Source organism: Oculina patagonica, chromosome 7 (genome assembly GCF_052425735.1).
Source record: "Oculina patagonica isolate OP01 chromosome 7, crgOcupat, whole genome shotgun sequence".
In the NCBI taxonomy this organism is placed as follows: Eukaryota; Metazoa; Cnidaria; class Anthozoa; order Scleractinia; family Oculinidae; genus Oculina; species Oculina patagonica.
Window position 1 is genome coordinate 23,527,415 of NC_135764.1, and position 12,961 is coordinate 23,540,375.

General features: G+C 37.3%; 1 protein-coding gene across 1 annotated transcript; it reads left to right on the forward strand.

The window, feature by feature from the left end:
• The first annotated feature begins 1,799 nt into the window (after window positions 1-1,799).
• LOC144659651 (protein lifeguard 1-like) lies at window positions 1,800-12,476 on the forward strand. Its single transcript, XM_078520137.1, has 12 exons — window positions 1,800-2,056; window positions 2,153-2,166; window positions 5,173-5,237; window positions 5,726-5,779; window positions 5,996-6,046; window positions 6,521-6,560; window positions 7,614-7,651; window positions 8,062-8,107; window positions 8,345-8,386; window positions 8,558-8,647; window positions 10,127-10,174; window positions 10,792-12,476. The coding sequence occupies exons 1-12, from the start codon at window positions 1,963-1,965 to the stop codon at window positions 10,942-10,944; spliced, it is 735 nt and encodes a 244-aa protein (XP_078376263.1). The 5' UTR covers window positions 1,800-1,962; the 3' UTR covers window positions 10,945-12,476.
• Window positions 12,477-12,961: the final 485 nt, after the last annotated feature.

Here is a 12,961-nt window from a genome sequence, read left to right on the forward strand (position 1 = left end):
AGTTATCGTAGCAGTAACATATATAAGTTAAGAAAAAATTGTGTATCATTTGTATAAGAGGGATCATGTACATTAGGAGCCATTAAATAGAGTAAAGGTCTATTTTTACACATCTCCCTGATCTCAAATAGGTCAAATAGCAAATGTAAAAATATTTTATTATAACTGTATAAAGTTTGATTTTGGTTCTTCCATGGTGTTTCACTATAGATCAGTTTTCGAGTGTCAAAAATAATCCGGGAATTGCTTTTAGTTCTGCTTCACTGGTTTAAAAATCGCACGCTACTGTCTCTACCAATCAGAAGTTTGCTGACCAAAACCCGCCACGTTTTACCCCGCTTCGCGGCGGCTACGTGTATTTACTTCGAGTTTCATTGACATGGTTTGTCCCTGTGTCTGCCAGAGTGATAACTTTGGTTTTTGTTTTCCGACAGGTAATTGAACTGCTCTATTCTTTTCATGGCATTTTGTTGGTTGGTACATGCAACACTAGTTTTTCTGAGACTTCATTCAAGAATTTTGTTTTGAAAGCTTCCAGTTGTGATTGGCATGTAAGTGCGGCACAAAGTAGAGCTCATCAAATCACTATTGGCGGAGAGAAAGGGTTACCCTATTCGGCGGAACGAACGGAATGGCGATAGTAACCAACAAATAAAAGCTAGCTGCAAGAAAACCGGAGTGAAAGCTAACTGCAAGCGAACCGGAGTAAAAGTAGTCCAGTCCCTGAACTCTCTCTTCCGCGCGCCCTTTATAGGGGTTGAACCCAACCTCTATAAAGGGCGCGCGGAAGAGAGAGTTCAGGGACTGGACTAGAGTTAAAGCTAACCGCAAGCGAACCGAGGTGAAGCTAAGTGTAAGCAAACTTAGTCTAGTGGCATTCCAGCATTTCGCCGAATAGGGTCACCCAAGAGAAATTTACCTAGCACTTTGCTCTGGTTTTTATGAACCAATACCGAGAGCTCAAATTGGCAAGATAAAAAATTCGATCCGAATACCTCTTGGCGATGTTCCAACGCGGATGTCACACGTTTATTCAACATTTAAAGTTACTTTGTAAGTGAATAAAAACGCTCTTGGCGTTATAAACAAATGTATGGACAGTCGACTTACCTACAATGTGTAAAACTAACTAAACGAAAAATAACTTTTCCACGCACAGCGAGATACAAAAAGCTACAAGTCTGAGGCGACATTAGTGCTCACATCACGGTGTGGACTGTTCAGGCGTCATGTTGAATTATTTTCTGTCGCCGTGCGCCATGCATGAATTAAATTGTCGAACATAATTTGGGTCGTCATATGCACGAGAAGAAACTAATTGTAGCCATTTCCTGTTTCTGAACGTAATCGTACCCCACAGAAATCCACCGAGCATCAATTAGGCGCAATCGTGTACGCAGTTATCATGTCAATGATTTTCTGAGTGATTTCAGTTTCCAAATGGCACCATTGCATGTTAAAACAGGAAGCACATATACCCATGTGGTGCCTATTTTCTAGCTTTTAATGGAGGAACTGGGAACAAGTTACACTGATGATTTGAGTATTCACTCGTTAATGTCCCTTGATAAAAAGATGCTTGTCTAATGTGACTAAAAAATAAAATTATGAATGAAAGTAAAATAAAAAACCGCTAAAAATGACGTGTCAAAAATCACTTACATATTTGATCATATTTTGTTGCCTCCAGAGCGAAAGCGCGGGAAAATATTGAATTTATTCCCACAGGTCACACGAGGTAAACTGTCCAATCACTTTTTAGGTGACGTCATGTTATCCAAATTTGGCGCTCGTTTCCCGGAAGGCTTTCACTTTCAACGCAAAAATTGTTGTATTTTTGCTGACAATAAGCGGGTTTTTCTCCATATATTCATGAAAAGCTGAAAGGAGGGCCGTAACACAAGAGCAGTCGATTCTTTTCAGAAGAAGAAAGCATCTAGCAAGAGCTAAAAATATTTAAAAATGTATTACAACGATCCGGAGGCAAACAAATATGGCGCTGACTATGGTCCGTTCGACAACACGATGGCCTTTAGCGACGTCTCAATTCGTGCAGGTAAAATTTATTTTCAGTGTTTTAAGTCTGGAATAAATCAAATTTAAATTTTTCCCGTGAATGTTACTAAATTTTGCCTTTTTCTTCTGCTTGCAGGCTTCATACGAAAGGTAAGCTGACTTCGTATGTTGAAAATATTAAAATTGAATTTCAAAACAGCTGTTTCGTGAACTTGTTCAGGACGTGCAGGTTTGCGTTCACCTGTTCTAACACAAGGGTGACCTTTTTATTATTAAATACATTATTCTGGCTGATCTAGCGTACAGTATGTTGCCCTATTTCCCGGACACCCCTATTTCCGGACACTTTGACTTAAAAATTTCGTATATCGTCGTAACAGTAAAATTAAGTTAAACAAAAAGTTCAGAAAACTTAGCGATTAGTCTGCTTTTGTTTGCTTTTTTTTCGGCCGAGCTGCGCTCCGTTTTAATAGAGGGGAAAATTCAAGTTTTCGTGGAGGTATGGTAAAAACATTTTTCTTCGTAAATCCGATTTTTACAGCGCGTCAAACTACATCGTTTCAATAAAGCGCTCTGCTCTCGCAAAGTGCGCGATATATTATATTTATTTATATATTAAAGTAAAGGTAAAAGGACTAGGTTTATCAGCATATAATAAATTTTCAGTTTTCGCTCTTAATTTCCGAGCACGGTCACCAAAGAGTTAAGTTGAATTTTTGATGAGGTGTGCCTAATTCCGGACGCATACCAACAGCAAACTTGTTTACCTATTTGAAAACAATTTTATGGAATAGGTCTTGAAAAACAAGCATTTTTGTAACTGTCTGTGCTGTTTTAAAGCTTCGATACCTGTTTTGGTATTGATTAATCTTCCTTGGCGAACTTCGTTTCAAGTGGCCGAAACATTCGCTGAACATTGTTTATGTCAATGGCCTGATGATTTCCTCGCTAAAATTGAAAGAAAAATGCTTTAAATTATGCCTGAAAGACAATTTTTCAAAAGAGTAATCCTTTATACAGCCCTAATGACTTATATTTTGCCATGATCGGGAATAATATTTCCGAGAGAAAGGGAGTATTTTCCTCGTAACGATCGTCCGGAATTAGGGCAACTCGTCCGGAATTAGGGCACCGAATTTGACTAACTCTTTCCATGATTACAAAGAAGCAAAAGAGATTTAGAAGATAAAACTCCACGACCTACTTACCAGCAGTGGAAGCTACATTGTGGGTAAGTTTCAGCTCGTAAGTGCTGTTTTGAAGTAAGATATTACGGTAAGTGCAAAAAGTGTCCGGTAATAGGGCAACATACTGTACATCAGAAGTGCGATTAAAGTTTTACTTTTGCTTAGAATCGTTTGGAAGTCTTTACACTTCATGGGACCATCTTTAATATATCACTATAAATTGAAGTTTATAAACGTAAATTTATACTTTGCTATTCATAACATTGATCTACCCCCTGATAAAATAACAATAACATAACACTTCAGTTAAACGTTAAGAGTATCGTTTTCAAAATTTGATATTTATAAACAGTAAGCTTATGAGATTTTAAGTTTTCCCTCTGCTGGTTATGGTTGATGTAAATGCTACCATTCATTCTTTCATTTAGGGAAACGGTATCCGGTCGTTTCGAGACAAAGTCTTTTCGAGACAAGTCGTTTCGAGACAAGTCAAGGTCGATTCGAGACACAAGTAAAGTCGTTTCGAGACAAACTGAGACACATGTAGAGTCGATTCGAGACAAACTGAAATTGCTTCGATTTGGAAGTAAACCCCAGAAAAGATCAGTATATTTTAGTGTTTCAGTTTGCGAAAAAGCTAAAATTCGCTGAAGCGACTCGATCGATCAACATAAATAATACCCAGTGCTCCCGCGACACAATCGAATTGTAATACCCAGTTTTCCCGCGACTCAACCGATCGGTCGACCGATCTTGTTTTATTCTCAGCGCGTAATAACAAACTTTATTGAATCTTTATTTAAAAATATTGAAGTATTCGTTGATCATGACTTTTGCTGATGTGGTGGCTCCTAAAAGAGCCGTTTTTTGTCAGCTGTCGCATCGGATGCCTTGTTGTCTAGGCCGAACAGGTTCATTGCATACAATGCAGTTTAAAACTCGCTTTAACTCGGGAACTGTAGTTGATAGTCGTGATGTGATCGTGAGATCGAATGATCATTCTTCGCGCCCTAGGTGTTTTCGAGTTTACTTTTATATCGAAACAGTTTCAGTTTACTTTTATATCGAAACAATTTCAGTTGTTTCAGTTGTCTGGGCTTATTCAATCGTTAGATGTGCCTACACTAGGTGCATTGCTTTCAAAAAATGAAACAATAACAGGCCTTCCTCTTTAGCACATACACCACAAAGTCCAGACCTGAGTTTTATAAGAGGCGCCTTTATTATAGACTGAGGAAGAGATTCTATGAATTTTGGTCTCCAGGAGACCCAGAAGCCATGCAAAACTGCAGGCTTAGTCCATAAACCTTTTGTTGAAATAGAAACACAACTACATTTTTAGCCATCAATGACAAAAACAACCACATGTAAGAAGACAGAAAAGTGGCACATTAAGATCCTAAAACCTACAGTTTGTTCTTTAACTGACATTATTTTTAGCTTTAGACTTTGAAAAAAAGGAGATCCTCTTCAGGAAATATGTTGTGAATGTTTGGGATGTAATCTGGAGTGTGAATTATTGATAAAACAGTTCTCAGCTGGAGGGGAACAGGGGGGGCTGAAGCCTGAGAGAATAGGGATGTAACTAAGAGCCAGCTACCGTCCAATTTCACCGGCTGAAAGGGAGCGTAACACCGGCTGAAATTTTACTTGAAAACAAAGTCTCTGGATAATTTTGAAGATATATAGAGCAGAGAGCCGGCTGGGCTTTTTAATGAGCCAGCTTAGTGTTTTGTTAGCTACATCCCTGGGAGATTAGGAGGTGGGATGGATATGGGAGGTGAGGGAAGAGAGGGCAGGAAGCGGGTTTCCCAAGGTGGCAGAAAATGGAGGAACCACTTTAGAAAGGGACAAGAACTATGAGTAAAAGGTGCGGGAAGCAGGAGGTCCCCCACCCCCTAGTAAAGGAACAGAGATGCAGTAGTCTTCTTCTAAATAATGTTAATAAATACAGTTTTCATACATGTAGGTGTATAGCATACTCCTGTGCCAGCTGGTGGTTACAATAGCTTTCATCTGCTTCTTCCTGTATTGGTACGTAATCTTTCTGAGGTTGTCATATACATTTGTAAAATCTATAAATCAGAATTTGGCTCCTCCTTGGAAAATATCAAGGGTCTTGGAAACAAAACTCACTGTTTTTCTTGGGTACCGCAGTCATTATTTAACAAATGGCTTATTCTTTAGCATGCACTATCAAGTTATGGTGCTCACAGGAAGTTTGAAGAGCATGAAAGAAGTGCTGAATGCAGCAGCCTCTGGCTTCTTTGTGAGGGCTCTCTAAACTTCTTCTCAAAAGTGCATGCTAAAGCATGGATGAACCAATTGTTTTTTAACGTTGCCTGTTGAAACCTACATCAAAACCTACACCAAAAATAAAAGAAATTTTACATGAAAAAAAGTTTGTCTGGCAATGCACTATTGGATTATGGTTCATGCTTACAGATACTGAATTTGATTGCTAGGCTCTGCTAGCTCTATGTTATAATGCTTATTGTTCCTTTTTTTTTTCTAATGATCAGTGAGCCTGTTCAGGAATATGCAAGAAATCACGTAGGATTGTTTTATGGAGCATTGTAAGTACACAAGATCAAACTTTACCTTAAACTAATAGTGTTTATAAAATAAATTTATAATTGTGTTTCCAGATCATGTCACTGCAACACATACATAGTCTACCTATCCACTTGGCTCCTCTGCCTTGTACAAACCAATTCAGTTTTTTGGACGCTTTCCTTGAGTTTTAAGTTCTTGTGTCATGCATCTCACTCTTGTGATCATCTCTTTTTCAGAGCGGTTACTTTTGTCACCATGATTGCCATGGCTTGTTGTGAAAATGTTAGGTAAGCTGTTTTGCCTTATTATTGAAACAGCCTTAGAAATATGGAAATATAGCAGAACAGATATAGGACTAATACCCCCCCCCCCCCCTCACCCCAGAGTATTCACTGTTAAAGGTATGGTTTTCAAGCAGTTTTGTGCGGTATAGGGCATTTAAATAGGGTAATGGCTTCCAAGTCCCAGTGGCACATCCCCATCCTAAAATTCCCAACGTATCCCCCAAATCCCTTAACATGTGCACTGCACTAACCAATAAGGCCACAATAATTATTATATGCCTTCTATAATTGGGGAATAATATCTATGAATAAGCCTTGCCCACATTATATTACCTCATGTCTCATATATGTACTTGAATTGGGTCTTGATATACACTGTATCAGTAAGCGCTTGATTCTACACCCATCATAATACTTGCAACAATAGGTTGTTTAACATTTGCAGAAGTTGATCTCATCTGTTTGTTTTACTTGCAGGCGGAATTTCCCCACTAACATGATCTTTCTTTCACTTTTTGTAAGTAATATACCTTCCATTTTTTTTTGTTTCTTTAACCATTCTCAACTGATAAGTTTTTATAAAATTTCAAGATATGAAATTCGTAATCCAACAAGTTATAGCTATGGGGCAGTAGAATTTCATGATTTTTTTTAAAAAAAACAAACAAACTAATACTATGACATAACAAAAGCATGAAGCATATTGCAGGTTTTGTTATTCAAAGTAACTTATTAATTAACCCATTGACTCCTGAACCGGCCTAAGCCGGCTGTAAAGGATCCGAGCATTTGTCCCACTTGTGACGTCATCACCTTTCACCCAGAAAGGTGACATCTATATGCTCAAATTGTGAAGCAGAACAAGACCTTTTCAACAATACCTAAACCAGCATGATTAGATTGATGGAGCTTGAAATACTGGTATGCACCAAAACGCTTCAAAATTTTACTGAAAAACTCAGAGGAAAATTTCCCCTTTCCACCCTTTGCTTGTCCATGGTAAGTAGTTCTTCTACTAGAAAGAAGCCAGGTAGAAGGCCAAACACTGCAGCAAAAAGAAAGGAAGAAGAGAAAAAGAAAAAGCAAAAAAAAAAACGAATAACCTTAAGTCCTGTGGTAGGATGGTTTATCGTCCAAAAATCTAAAAAAAATGCGTTTTTTGGAAAAACTCCAGGAGTCAATGGGTTAACTTACTTTATGAACTTTCATAATTTCAATCATTTCATTATGTGAGAAAAGCAGACAGTCTTAATGTTATGAAAACAAAAATTGTTTTCTCTGACAAGGCCAAAAACTATTTTTGGTCTTCATAGGCCGTGTTCACACTTAGTGCCCGAGCACTGGTACCTGAGCACTGGCAAAAAATAGCGTCTCCTTCAGACACAGAAAAATCAAAGTACCCAAGTACCAGAATTATGGCGTGGCTAGTACTTGAAAGAATAGTATGTTCACCTAAGTGCCCGGCAAGAATCATACTCTGGCACTGTGTCCAGCAGACACAGTGCCAGAGTATGTGAACACAGCCAATTATGTACAAGTGACAGTGACAAATTATTCTTTGTGTTTGCAGACACTTTGTGAAGGATATCTTCTTGGTGCTGTGTCAAGGTTAGTACAGCTACAGATTTGTCCATTTTTTTAAATTTTTTGTTCAGTATCACTGCATACCTGCATCAAGAAAAGAGGTGTTACTTATGTGGGCCAAACAATGGGATTTGTTGCTGGACGGGGTATGGGTTTGTAATAAAAAGGGTATAAAATCTCTCTTTTTGTAGTTCTTTACAATTAACTTTTTTAAATGTGTTTCATTTTCTAAATCTGATCGGGTAAAATATTTGGGTTGTCATCAAAAACAGAGCCTTGATAGGAGATAGGAAATACATGTAGGGGAATGGACAAATTTAAACATTCTCCAGGTTGTTATTCTCTTTCTCTAAAAAGCTATAATTTTTTGCTAAACTGAAGTGTTTATATGAAATGAAGTGTTTACAAGTGTCAATCTGTTATCTTTTGTGCAGTGTGTATGAGAAGGATGAGGTGCTGATGGCTGTAGGAATTACTGCAGTAAGTTGCTAAAATTAATTATGTTTAAATACTGTTTGCTTCCTTTTTGTGGAAGGATAGTACTATGATAATGATCAATTTCAACAATTTCAAGAGTTATGTCTATCAAAGTGACCTTAATAATATTCGCTAAATTACCTTTTCTTTATTAACGATAAGTAAATTTCAGAAGTATAGGATAAAAGGTCAGTAAAAGTTTTGTGAGCATTTCATAATTCTTGTGTATGTTTTTCACAGGTTGTTGTGCTGGCAATTACTATCTTTGCATTTCAAACCAAGGTGAGGGACAACCTACTTTTTAATTATGTATCATCCTCCTGCTGTACATTGGCCAACATTCCTTGAAACTGAGCTAAGTTTATGCGTTGCAACAAATATTTGTAGTGTAAGATATATAATAAGCTGATGTTTTTTCCTAACAATTTTTCCAACAATATTTTCTGTTGACAGTATGACTTCACCATGATGGGAGGATTTCTGTTTGTGGCACTGATAATCCTCATTTGCTTTGGCTTTTTGATGATCTTCTTTCACAACAGGGTAGGTACAACTGTCCAGATAAAAGTTTTCAAACAAATTGAAAGAAACCATTCCAGGGAACATCGTGTTAAACTAAATTTTTTAGTATATTTAAGAGGAAATCCGCCAGGACTTCGAGTAGTTATTGGACAAAATTATGTACCAAAACTATTTACACATGATTGTAAGCTTTTGTGTTACTGCTTCAAGTATCTTATCGAAAGAAGTCTTTTCTAACAACACCAAACATCAAAAACAAATTTCGAAGTTTCACTGAATTCCAATGAAACGCTTAAAAGATGTGAGCTTTTGCCCATAGCTTATGAACTTTGAATATCATTTTCTCAGACTCTGATAAGAAATTGTTGTACCAGAATTATTTCCACCTTTCCGCTGAATTCCACTGAATCGCTTAAGACGAATTTACAAAATGGCTACACGTGAGATTTTGCCTATACCTTGTGAACTTTGAAATTCATTTTCTCAGACTCTGATAAGAAATTATTGTTGGTGTTATCACAGATAATTACTTACATCTAAAGTTAGCTTTTATTAAGGGTAGGAAATAACGCAATAGGATTTAAATTATTCTGGTACTTGATTTTTGTCCAACTTTAATAAATATTACTCGACTTCCTAGTGGATTCCGTCTTAACATTTATTCCAGGAGCCCCCGTTACATGTGAAATGGTTGATAGCCAACAAGGTGTGTAGAGGCAATGAAGTTGGCTATAACTATCTCATATCCAACAAGCGCGTGTGGAATAGCTGTTTTATTTAAACACCCAAAGAATTGCAATATTTGTTGTCCATGGTATATGAGCTCATTTTCCTTGGCCTGTAAACCAATCAAAACTCAGAAATTGCAACATACCATTCATCATCATTGTTCCTTGTCACCCCCTTGGGAGCATAGGGCGTCCACCAGTTTCCTCCAGCGCACACAGTTCTTTGCTAATGCTTTGGCCAATCCAGCGCCATTTCCTTCGCTTAATTGATGTTACAATGGATTCCATCTTGGTCCTTCTTAGCAGTTCTTCATTGCTAATTACGTTCGGCCACAGGACTCCCAAGATGTATCTGAGACATTTGTTGACAAAAACTTGCAGTTTATTGTGAAGGGCCTTGGTTGAACGCCAGGTCTCACATCCATAATATAGAAGAACGGACTTGGCATTGGTGGAAAATATCCTGAGCTTTGCTAGTTTTTAATGAAACAAGAAAGTTTAGTTTATTATTTTTTTATTTTTATAAACAGTTTTATTTACAAACATTTTTAAAATGAGGGACGACAAATTAAAACTCATGTACATACTGCATCTTTTATAACAATGAATGTAATCATTAATCAATATGGAATTGCATTTTGTGGAACCAGTTTTATTCTTAAGACTCATAAGCCAAACCTTAACATTGGGAACAAAGCCACTAAAGAACTTTTATTGTTTTGTTGACTTTTTGTGAATCATTATAAAATACTTTAAAATTGTTGAATTTCAGGTGCTGTCAATCGTTTATGCCTCACTCGGAGCTCTTATATTTGCTGCGGTAAGTTGCTATAGATACAGCCTTCTTTCACTGCTTTATTTCACTTCCACACGTCGCCATTTCTGTTGCAGATTTTTTTTATTGTTATTATGTAGCAACTCTGACATTGTACTATTCCTGGGTGTTACACTTTTGGTTCTCAAACTTCAACTATTTTTCCCTGTTAACTCATTTCTTTCTTCTAATTAACAGATCTAGACTAACGGTAGAGATATAGACTTATACTATTACTATAGGCTATTAGCTAAACAACTTAAGAGAAATATGCCAATTTATCAACCTAACCTAATATATAGTTAAATATCTAGAATTAGGATACTTGTTGCAATTTCCTTTTTTGCATTTCAATGTCAAAACTCCAAACACAATTAGTGGAACTGGAAAATTTGAAGTGGTCTAGTCATCTTGAAAAGTACTTGGATGTCCTGGACTATATTTTAGACATCTTCCAAAAACCTGACTCCCCTAGGATCTTTTATTTGACTCAGGAAAAGTTTCCAGGTACATGTATTTTGAGATGCAGCCAGGCGGCAAGGTGAAGGTCAAAGAAAGCTCCTGTATTGAAAGTAGAAGGGAATACGGTGTCTCATGTTTGTTCTGTTGTACTTTTCTTCCAGTACCTAGTGTACGACACACAGATTATGATGGGCGGTGGCAAAATGTACTCCATCTCTCCTGAAGAGTACATCTTTGCTGCCTTGAATCTGTACTTGGATATTGTCAACTTGTTCTTGTACATCCTGCAATTGATCTCAGCTGCAAGAGATTAGTGAGCTATACCCACAGTAGGCTGCACAGTTGGCACTTCCCTTCCAGGATCAACATCAAAACTCTTGTTAATGTTTTCATACATTTTCTGTAATTTTCCGTGGGGGGGGGGGGGGGGTATTTAGGTGTTAGTTAAGGTGTTTTCCTTGCAAGCTGCGCACACACCTTTCAAGTCCTCAAGTTTGTGAACCAAAATTCAAGGGTGAATTTGGTGCTTGACAGTCAATTTTTGTTGTTTTTATCATCGATTCCAGTCTTAAATGGTAAATAGTTTATAATATAAACGTAAGTTCAGAATTTCTGTGCGATATTATAATGATTTTATACGTGTTCATATTGGCATAATAACACACAAGATTTTTCACCAAACTGTTCTTGAATAATTGGGTTTGGGTCCAAGGATGTCCTTGAAAATGCCTTGAATGCTTGGTGTAAAACTTAAAAGGTGTGCACAGTTTATCTGAGGCGAGGAGCTTTTTTACTTTAAAAGTTGGCACTGAAGAGTCTTTCTAGGAAAACTATTATTTTTATTGGTGACGTTGATCCCTTGTATGGGGCACTGTTATACTTAATGCACGATCTTGCAATATCGTAACTGTTACATAGATCACAGGACACCCAGTAATGACAGGTCGACTATGTAGAACAGTATTGGACAAATGACGGGCACCAATAAGGAAGTAAGGACAACAAACAATTGGCGGAAATGGAAATGGAATGCGATAGATATTAAGTTTGCCTCGGATTCCTTTGAAATATTGCAAAAACTTGTTTGACATGGAATTAATTAATTTTAAGAAATTGGTTTATAGTTTTAGCAGAAGTTCAGAAAATTTATAAACTCACCCAGAGTGTCCCCTTATACGTTGTTTGATAAATGAATTGTTATAGTTAGTTAGAGTTTAAAACGTTTTTATCCACATACATGTTTATCGGTAGGGTCAATTGTTAGTGCAGGTTGAATCGTTTAGGGTGCTTTATTGTTGTCAGATAGCCCAACAGTCAGTTGCTCGAAACGCTGTTGATTTTAGCCACAAATGGTTCCTAGTTGTTACGAAAAGTATTTTAGAAAGTCCCTATTTTGTAGGTTTCTAACGAAACTATTATGTTACATTGGTGTGCAAGTTAATTCACTTGGTTTATTGTTCGGGCATGACGTCAGCCGTTTTAGAATTCGCGCAATGGACATTTAGAGCGGTAGCCCCTTATAAGCTGAAACAGGAATTACAAAGGTGGCAAACTCACTGTTTCAAAAGCTGATAATTAATCGAGTACTTATAAAAAGCCATTTTGGCTCTCACACAACATACAATGAGACAAGAGCCAGTATTGGCAGGTTTCTAAAGATATAAATACTAAGAAAGAGTTTAAGAGTAAATATTACAGAGGCTATGTTATCAGTTCTTGGATGTTTTATTGTGTAAATTATATAATGCAACTATCAGGCCGATACTTTCTGTTGGGATGCCTCATCACAGGGCATTTGTGGATGGCCGAAAAAGTCACTAAATTTCAATTAAATATTGCTAGAAAGTCCGCAAGAATGGTCAAAAGTCCTCACTATGTGCAGATATTTTCGGTCTAAACCCCCTCTTGCGGCCGGCCTCCTCCGGCGTTTGGCTTAATGGTGAACGAGTGTCTTTGTATGTGACGTCAATTGCTGACGTCATAACTTGACGTAAGTTAACTTGTTAAGTTATGAGGTTGCTGACGTCATAATAAGAAGGTTGCTTTTATCCAATGCCCGACTAACTGAACTAAGCCCGGCCTTTTACATGTATGTCAGTGATTAATTCAACGAATCGATTGGACAATAGGAAGTGCCATATATTTGTCAGTGGCTAGAAGAGGTGGGACGTAAAAGCCCTGAACCAGAATTAGACAGATTTTTTTTTTTCAACTCGGTTGTCGCAGGTCAAAAAAATGGGCAGAAAAAGATCGTAAAGGTCAGGGAAATTTGTTCGGAGTGGGGAAAAATTGACATTTTGAAGAAATGTGAGGGAAATTGAAATTATAACA

What these genes read in the sequence shown, in the direction of transcription:
- LOC144659651 (XM_078520137.1), top strand. Translation starts at nt 1,963, where the DNA reads ATGTATTACAACGATCCGGAGGCAAACAAATATGGCGCTGACTATGGT. An exon ending in GGATTGTTTTATGGAGCATT is followed by an intron (nt 5,780 to 5,995) that starts GTAAGTACACAA and finishes TCTCTTTTTCAG; the next exon opens with AGCGGTTACTTTTGTCACCA. An exon ending in TGGCTGTAGGAATTACTGCA is followed by an intron (nt 8,108 to 8,344) that starts GTAAGTTGCTAA and finishes TGTTTTTCACAG; the next exon opens with GTTGTTGTGCTGGCAATTAC.